Genomic DNA, 10,179 nt, shown 5'->3' with positions numbered 1-10,179 from the left:
GAAAAATTTTTATGAATTTATAACTCGAAATAATTTGCAAATTTTCGTGATTTTTCCATATTTTGTCATTTTTTGAACTTTAAATGCTTAAAAAAAAAACTGTGACTAACGATTTTTAATATTTTTCATCTGCCTTTGAAACAATATACTAGGAGCCTTCTATTAAATTTTCAAGCTTTTTTATCCAACAAATAAAATTTTATTTATATTTTTAGAAAAAAAACTAAAAAAAAATGGAAAATAAAAATGTCCGTAAAGAGCTCAAAATACATCAAAATATTTTGAAAATGTTATGGTGTATAAAAGATGCTAAGATAAACATTCAGTCAAAATTTCATGTATCTACGGTAATTTTTTTTAAAGTTACACCAAAAACCAAATTCAATTTTATGAAAAATCGATTTTGCGTAAAAATTCCCGTTTTTCCTTAATTTTTCTTTTGTTTTTCCCGGCTCTTTTGAAAACTACTGGGAAATTTAAATTTTGACCTCCCCAATACACCAACGATATTCACTTTCTGATCGAACAAGATACTGAAGTTGAAAATCGTAGCATTATTTCGACTACTTATCGTGTACACACACAAAAAAAATAAAAAAAAAATAAAAAAACACACATCATTGTAAAATCAATACATTCATCGTTCCACTCAGAATCTAAAAACAATCTATATTCAAAGTTTAAAATATGAAGATGGTACCGTATTATATACAATTTAACTTATTTTATTTATATTATAATTTTCAAACAATAACAATAATATTTGTTTTTTATTATATATTAATATTTTATAATATATCCAAAATAAAATACTACGTTTCCTTATAATATTTAGGCGATAATGTAAATATTAATAATAATTATTAGTAGTAGTATTATGGAGCCATTTTTAGAAGTTTTAAGTAAGATACAATATTTAAAAGATTATAAAATAAAAAATAAAAATATATAATACAATGATACAAATAATTATCAAACAAATAGTTAATGGATGTACGTAACTAATCTTTTAAAATATGTTATTTGAAATCGTGATTTAAAACAAAATACAGTAGTCATTCGATAATTCGAACCTCGATTATTCGAAAAACATCATAAATCGAACTAAAACGCTAAGTCCCCTGAGAAAAACTCTATAATTTGAAAAAAATACATGTATTCCGGTCCCCTCGATAATTCGAAATGTCTGTCGGTGAGGCACACTCTACAATTCGAATTTTTTTTCACGAATTTCTATAATTCGAATTTCTTTAAACATATGTACGTCCATATTTATAAGGGATTATGTACAATTCTATTTAACGTACTCCGTAATGAAACCTAATAACGACGATGGTTTTTTGAGCAATCTGAAATGGACGAAAAAAGATGCGATACAATTTTCAATGCTACCAGTAAGTTAGACAACGCTATGGACCAGATTGTGACCAACAATTCTTCACAAAAAAAATAACAGATTTCTTTAATATGTAATATGTATGTAAAATATAATAATATTAAAAATAAATATAAAATGTAATAATATGTATGTATAATAAATAAATATCAATTAATAATTTTAAAATATACATAATAATATTTATATATAAGAAGTAAATGTCAAATTAAACGCAATACATTATGTACAATTTTCCACCTCTTTTTAATTCGAATTAATTTTTTTTCCCTCGATTAATTCGAACACTCAGTAAATCGAAAACCTCTATAAATCGAATTTTTAACTCGGTCCCCTGAATTTCGAATTATCGAGTGACTACTGTAATATTATTGTTATTTTTTAAAATGATTTATTATATATTTGTAATTAAATATTAATAATGTGATAATTAGGTACACTAGTTGGCTTTTAAAAAATATTTGATTAATCAGTTTCTTGTGATCGTCAGTAGTATTGTAATCATGGGGTTATTTTTCCTAGGGTCGGGGATTGTTTTCCTGGATTGTTCGTCGAGGATTTTTTCCCGGGAATTTTTATTCCGCAATACACTATATTATAGTTTAGTGAATATGCCTACTGTAAAATTATGTACAATAATCTTGCCAATATACAGACATAAATTATTTCTTTAAGACAAATACAGGCATTCATCTAATGATATTTACCATACTTATCATAGGCGCAATATAAAATAATTATAAAGTTTTAATAAAAATAAGATAATTAAATTTTGCCAAAAAATAAAAAAATAAAAAAATAAGAAATACTTTCAGCTGAATTTTTAAAGGTTTATTAATATTTTACGAAACAGTTTAATAATTTATTTCGTGAGGGCTATTATAAGTGGCCCCTAGTTGCACTTATGTCTGTCATGGGCAATAACTGAGGTTCGAAATGGTAATGTTGTAGGGAATAACTTAAAACATATAACTTCCCCCTATAAATTGTATTTAAAAAAAAATTTGAAAATATAGTGAGTACCTATCTTAAAAAGAAAAAAAATAGTAGCTACAATGATATCGTTAAAATGCTCTAAAAACTGGATTGTATATTATTATAATACGTTGTAAGTTATCAGTAAATATGTAGTAATGAATATATTTTATTTTATTTAGGATATCATATAAAACGTTCTAATTTTTAATCAGAATTAAGAAATCCACATCGTAGTGAAAATTCAATAATAATAATTTTGTATTGAGTTATTTATTGATTAGTAATTTACATAATATCGTTAATTTTTAAACAACTCCGAATACAACAACTGTGGACAATTAAATCGATGTTTGGAATTCGTTGGATAAAATTTATCTGTATGACTGTATTCCTACTGGCTATTAATTATATTTAGTATAACAATTTAATATTGTTAAAAATAGCTCATATTTATTTGGGATGAACGTTTATTAAAAATTATAGAAAACAGATACTTAGATGGTATAGACCCTATAAGCAAATAAGAAACGTCAATAATTTTTACGATCTATACGACGGGGGAGTAGAACTCTTAATTGACGACTTTAAAATGTTTTCAATTTATTGTTCTGTCCTCATTCCCATTTACTCCTACAAATATTAGTGAAATAATCCATATTTATTTTTATAAAGATATCAACCCATATATAATAATAAATAATCACGTCACATTATCCTTGACAAATATCGGATATGTGCAAGATAAAGGTACCTAACCTAGCCTACCTATAATAAAATTGTTAGTAACAATTTATACAACTTTATGTCTATAGATTATATGCGTTATTGGTACTGAATACTGATTAATCTTGCGTATTAATTAATGTACGAACTGCTAATAAAATATTGATGTAAAACGCTTTTAGAAATTCCTATATTTGGACCTTCTTATAAATTGAAGTCTATATAATAATTATATATTATATTATTATAGGTATACCTATGCCCTATATACATATAAAAAACATGCAGATACACACAGTAAACATGTTTTTATTTTTCAACTACATAAGTACGCTATGGTATGCGAATATAATATGATATTGTTCTAGACAAAAGTATAGTCAATTATGTAATAATATTGTATTATTATCTATTTTTTTAAATAATAATATTACTCTTTCCTGTATATTTTAAACGTGTTAATGTCTATTCCTATTAATGGATAATACTACCTTCGTTAACTCTCAAGTCTCAATGCACATTATTATCTTTGTTTGTTTTAAATTATTTTATGTGTTCACGTGCAGCGACAATGAAATATTTAATCAAAAAATTACCATTTTTAAATTATTGTGATTTATTAATTATACCTACCTAAGTAGATTAGAAAGTGCTTATAAATTTCCTTGTCCAACCGCATAAAAAATATTTAAATTATCGATAATTCAACTATTGATATAGATTATAGATGTATAATACTATATATAATAGACTATACTAGATAGGTACCTAATACTATTTCTATATTCAATTATATATTTATGAGAAATGCGTAAATGCCGTAAATGACATGCATGTCCATTTGAGCCTGTAGGTATTTATTATAACATTATTTTAAATATTGAACATACTTTGTTCTATAATTCAACGGAATGATAATATTAATACAATTTTTTCGAACACTTGAATTTCAGATATCGGTCAAATATACCATATATTATATTTGAATAGATGTAGGTATGTTGTATGTATATTATATCAAATAAAACAATATTTATTCATTATTGACAAATAGTGAATATTATTGCTCTTGAACGATTTTTTTTCAAAAGCATGAAATAAATTAGGAACATAAATATATTATAAATATATTCATTTACGAAAAACAAAACATAGTATAGCTACTAGGTAAGTATTAGCTTATAATATTATGTTAAATTGATATTTATATATTAAATAAAAGATTTTATATGCCGATAATATTAATTTTTAGAAATGTAAAAATATTTAAAATTATAATTTATAGGTATTTCCTTAAGTAACATATATTTGTAGTATATAGGAATAAAAGTATTAAGCATACCTAGCCACCTAGGTTAGGTTAGTCTACCTAGTACCTAGGTATATTAGCTAAAAAAATATTCGTCTCGTCACTCTCGTATAGTATTGCCAGTTTATTTATGCAAAAAAAAAATAATAGTGTCTATATAGCTATAATAATACGTCGCCCGAGTTTTATTTTATATAACGTAACTCTCAATAATTTAACTTACTATAATTACTTACTATACTTACTAATTTACTAAACTTGAATGCGTGCAATGTGTATATTTAGTAATTCACTGTGGCCAGAAATGATTGGCAAATGATATAGATGCGTATTTTAATTTTAATTACGGGTTGACGTAAACATATTACTTAGTATTGATTAACTTTTTACTTATATAAATTAAAGACATGCAAAAATGTCGATCGATTTGAAACAAAATACGCACTTTAATTTATATCGAACAATTAATGTTAGTGCATCCTACTGTATTTATGTATCATATTCAACGGTTCTTAACATTTTCGTAAAATGTATATTACCTAATATATTCATATCCTAATGATGAAATTATGAAATGCCAATATTTTTTGTTTATTTTACTAACGAACCTACCTACCTTATATCTGTTTTTTGTGCATACGGCTACATTCATAACTTTAATGTGATCAATATTATGAATTATCATTTATCATGTTTGCGTGCGTAAATTGGTTAAGTAAATAAATATTTTTAAAAACATCTATACGTTTGTTTATATTAATTAATTGTAACATATAATTAGATTTATTATCTGGAAATCGACAATATTTTTTTATACAATTACGATTTTACCTACGTAGTAATACCTACATGCGTATATTATTATATAATAATAAACGACTACCTGTTTAATTGTACTAATTTAATTATGAATAGCATTTGAACTACTTTTCGAATTCAAATTGTATTAGGTGCCTACATTTTAAAGTTATAAGTTAAATATCGAAATATTTATAACAATGTACATAATATTATAATGGTATTTGATTACATTTTTACGAAATTGGTTTATGTGGAATTGTTGAGACTATAATTAATGCGGTACGCCTGTATTTTTGAATAATTACAAAAAAAGTCACTCAAAAATGCTACCTGAACTCGCAAGTTTTGTTGAAATAATTATGTAGGTAGGTATAGGTTTTTTTAAGAAGTCGAATTCGTAAGGCGTAAGCAGTCACATGGGTGCAATTCTGTTTCAGTACCGACATAAAATAAAATACAGGTACAGATCTTATCCCGTGTGAGTAGGTAGCAAATAAGGGGTGTATATGAAATATGAATATAGGACATGATACTGATAGTCTGAAACGAACAAAGCGTCCCGAACACCGAAACACATTACGACAACGCGTAGACAGTAGACCAGACACTAATACTTCTATACCTATATATAATGACATTAAAACATCGTCTGTTTAGTTGCAGGACTGTGCCACATAATTTGTAAATCGGGTAACGACGGGGATATATTATCTCCAGTCTGATCAGACGCGTTAAAAAAATTATCAAACACTAAAATGTGAAATCCTCCTTCGAAACACTGCAACAATAGCTACAGGGACAATCGTCACCGTTGTTTTGGTCGACCAAGTGTAATAATAAAGTAATTGTACCTACCAATTACCTATACATATAATAACTAACACTCAGACATGCTTTAAGTACCTGGGTTGCATTACAAATACAATCTGGTGGGGGGAGGGGCTAAAAATATAAATTAACTCGTATCAACATAATTTATTATACTGCGAGGATAAGTTGAGGAAAATATTTGGTGGACTTGAGGAGTTTTTTGGGTTCGGAGGTTAGTAAAAACGACGGTATGTGTATAATATCACGTAATCTATCTATATATATATATTTTTTTTTTTATTAGACAAAACAGTCCGCGGCATCGGGGGCAATTGGACGTATTAGATACATTTGAAAAAAGAAAAAAATATAGCTTACAATTACGTTTGTGTATTAGATATATATATAAAAAGAGATAAAAAGATATATACAATGAGTAATGACATATTGTATATTTTAAATTTTCTTCAGTAGTTGGGTTTCTGCAAGGAACTGAGTGAGTTTGAGGATGTTGGTGGGTTCTGGGTTAAGTATTTTTTCTAGATGATCTGATATTTGATACTTTTCTCTTTCTGTTTTGTAGATTCTGCACTCGGTTAAATTATGTTTGACAGTGAGAGTGACCCTGCAGCATGTACAGATAGTAGGATCTTCTTTATTCATTAAGCATATATATATACTATATATTATTACATAAATAAAAGGCAATTGGTGTGTGTGGTTGTAGTTTATACGCTCAAAAACTACATGACCGATTTTGACAAACATTTCAAAAATATTGTTCTTACGATACCAAAAAGGTTTAGAAAGTAGTTTAAACTACGTTCGATAGGTGGAGGGTGGGATCGAACAAACTTCAGATTGCCACACCGGTCGTATTTGTCCACAAAGCGAGGTACACCACCGGCATGTCCATGAACTGATATATACTTATAAACCCGAAATATACAGAGTGCCGAATTAATTGATAATTGTTTTCCCAGGGTGAATTCGGGTAATACATAATAGCATTGATTATAAATACTAGTATTTATAATCAATGATAATAGTAATATAGTAATATTTATAACGTTAAATTTACGACCGGGTTTATCGATCTGCAGCGCCCATGGGTCGTAGGTAATTATAACCGTCGCCGCCGACAATCGATATAAAATTACAAACGATGCAACGAGAATAACGCGGACTCAAACAACGTCGTGACACAACAAAATATGTCAAATTGAGACATGTTTATAAATTAAAAATATATAATTTGTAACATAAATTCTGTAACGCGATGTGTCAGTACTTCGTCGATGAGGAATATAAAAATTAATAATAACGACGGCGGTGGTTGGACGGTTTTCATAATAATATAATATCGGCGGCCACAATGCCGCGCACTAGGTCGTGACGTCACCGATAGATAATATGGCTGTTGCGTCCGCCGGCGCCGTCGTCACCACTCTACCACCGACGGGCGACGTCGTCCTGCGTGTTGCACACACTTGCACGTCCCACTCGGCACCCGCACCGGTGTAGTAGTGGTGTACACCGCGCGTACTGCCGCCGGTCCACCGCGTCAGTGAGGTCGGTAGCGACTATAGCGCGTTTCGTGTCGCCGATTGTTGGCTCGGTCGCTTGCGGACGCACGCACGCACACGTATAAACGCACACGCGCACGCGTTCACACAACGGTTTCTGTCGCCCGACCGACGGCCCGTCCCCGTGTGCGGTGTCGGTGTGCCCGTCAGTCGGCCATGGTTTCTTGACGTGCGAGTAGGCTGCCGCGCTACCACCACCGCAGCACACTGTGCGCACACACTGACACACACGCACACACACACGGTTCCTCTGTTGTGTATTGTTGTAGTGTACCACCACCGTGTACGATCATCGACGCTGCCGCCAATATTAGTTTAATATTTTAATTTCTGAAAAATAATTCAAACCGTTTCTGTTACGCGGATTCATTTCGTTTGTCATCGGAACGAGCGGCTCGCCGACGTCGACGACGGTACATCGTTCGTTATCTTTATACGGCAGCGATCGTCGTAACACCGCAAGGGTGTACCACTGTTATTGTACCCCGGAGAACACACCATCGTACCCGTGTATACGGCGCGTTCGAAATGTCTACGAGCCAGACGACGCCATCTTACTGTCGCCATTGAAACGCGGCGGTGTCTGGCTCGCGCATTCGTGTATCCTGTCCACCCGACACCACCGGTTACACAGGCATCTCGGCCGGCCGGCTTTTGTTGCTGTTTTGCCTGCACTTCCTTAACGCCGTCGCCGTTGTGTCACTTCAAGATCCAACTTTCGTGGTCGTTGACGCGTAACGTCTCCAATCGCCGCCATGTCTAAGGTCAGTTTAAAAACGCGTCGGTAACTGCCGCCGCTAGCATTGCTGTCTATGAGAGGGGGAGGGGTGGTGATATGTTATTGATAAAATAATTTCAAAACAAACTGTCTCGTAAATGTGTGAGACCTTTCTAGTTTCTACTTTCAAGATTTTTTTTCACTCCGCGGGTAGCTCTAGTTTTCAGTACAATTATTATACTAATGATGCCGATATCCAGGAACGGTTAGATTTCTGAAGAAGCATCGACCTGTCGTTCGCTCCCCGCGTCACTTCTTCACCAGGCGTGCGTGTTGTCTGAAGAAAACAAAATTTAGGGCGCTCGCCTAGGTTGTTTTTTTTTTTGGCTCTCGATCAATCCGAACCAAGTCCGTTGGCCGTTGGATTCGGGTACTAAAATTAGACGGCATAGCATTTGCCAGCCACCGAATTCGGAACCGGTGGACCTAGGTAAAAAAAGTACCTAGGACCTACTAACAACCTTGTGTGTAAAATATTAATTGTATAATTTATAAGAAGCTTTCTCATTTTTACGATCGTTCAGCGCCGCCCGCGTCGTGATAACAGTTATCGCGCGAGTGGGCACGTTCACGTTGTGCTTTCAGTGGGAAGGTAGGGGGTGAAACGGTGAAAACACCTGAGTTATAATATGTTCCACACTATTTGATCTATCCAACCGACGATGACGAAAACAACAATCATCATAACAGATTATCCACGCCGGCATACTGACTTGCCGTCGATCCAAAAAAACTTTACGAATAGATTATGTAATCTAATCAATACCTTTGTAGTTGGGATTTTTATATACGATATACCTACAATAAAATTAAATTTCAATATGTTAAAATATTTTCTCAGTATGAAAGGTATCACTACCGTCATATCGTTAAATTATTGTGGTTAATGGTTGTTTAATATTTTGTAGGTAATATAATATTATGACGATTCATTTTATCCACAAATTGAAAATCCTATTGCGTATCCATGATTACGCTTATCAATTATTAAATCAATGATATTCAAAATATAGGTCGAGCTGGGGATCACCGGTATCGCTAAATTCGAAACCATTGATAAATCGTAACGTTTTTAAACAATTATGTTGAACCAAAATTATTCAAGATTTTATTTAGGTAGGTCTTATTATTTTTTTTTCAATTAAGTCTACGTCTGTATTTTTTAAATACAATTTGTTGTCTAAGTCTTAGGGACTACCCACTATATCTTTACACTACCGCAAAGAGTGTTTTAATAAAAAAAAGACAATACATCAGCTAATGATGTGGCTAAATATGTCACGGGAGAGGGGGGGTGATGATGAGGCCGATTTTTTAACATGCACCATGTGAATATTAAAAATATAATTTATGGTTAGGTACTGTTATATAAATATTATACTCGATATTATATACCTAAAAGTTATTTTGAAAAAGGTCGAGAGGCATTTACACCCCCCCCACCTCCCACAATGGTTTGGCCACAATTGCATTCATGATTTCCAATATTTGTTTATAAGATTCTGTTAGCTATTTGGATGTATTGTTAATAATTAAGTTTACCCCATACTTATTTAAAATATTTAATTATCGTCATTTTTTTTTTATTACATTCCTTTAAATTACATTATATGATATAGATAAAGATTAATATACTGAATATTTACTATTCAATTGACTAGTTATGTCAAGTAGAAACAGTTCAAATCGTTGGATATTAGGTCAAACTTATAACTACTTCTTAGCTTATATAGCTACTTACTCTAGCACTTGGCAATCTAGCTTATAACGTAGGTACCTTAGGTGTTCTTTATAACCA

The 10,179-nt window shown here is 31.2% G+C and overlaps 1 protein-coding gene across 3 annotated transcripts in view; it reads left to right on the top strand.

Annotated features, from left to right (window-relative positions):
• The window catches only part of LOC100162256 (monocarboxylate transporter 1), a 98,276-nt gene that overhangs the window by 61,032 nt on the left and 27,065 nt on the right, over positions 1 to 10,179 (top strand). Inside the window, exon 1 of one of the 3 annotated variants that reach the window (XM_003242120.3) lies at positions 7,566 to 8,367. The exons of the other annotated variants lie outside the window; for them this stretch is intronic. Within the exon in view, the coding sequence (XP_003242168.1) occupies positions 8,359 to 8,367 (9 nt within the window). The 5' untranslated portion in view covers positions 7,566 to 8,358. Of the gene's footprint in view, positions 1 to 7,565; positions 8,368 to 10,179 lie in introns of those variants that run through there. 3 annotated transcript variants of the gene reach the window in all.

This window comes from Acyrthosiphon pisum, chromosome A2, assembly GCF_005508785.2.
Source record: "Acyrthosiphon pisum isolate AL4f chromosome A2, pea_aphid_22Mar2018_4r6ur, whole genome shotgun sequence".
NCBI classification, from domain to species: domain Eukaryota; kingdom Metazoa; phylum Arthropoda; class Insecta; order Hemiptera; family Aphididae; genus Acyrthosiphon; species Acyrthosiphon pisum.
Note: the sequence above shows the minus strand (reverse complement) of the source record. Positions and strands in the feature narration are given on the sequence as shown.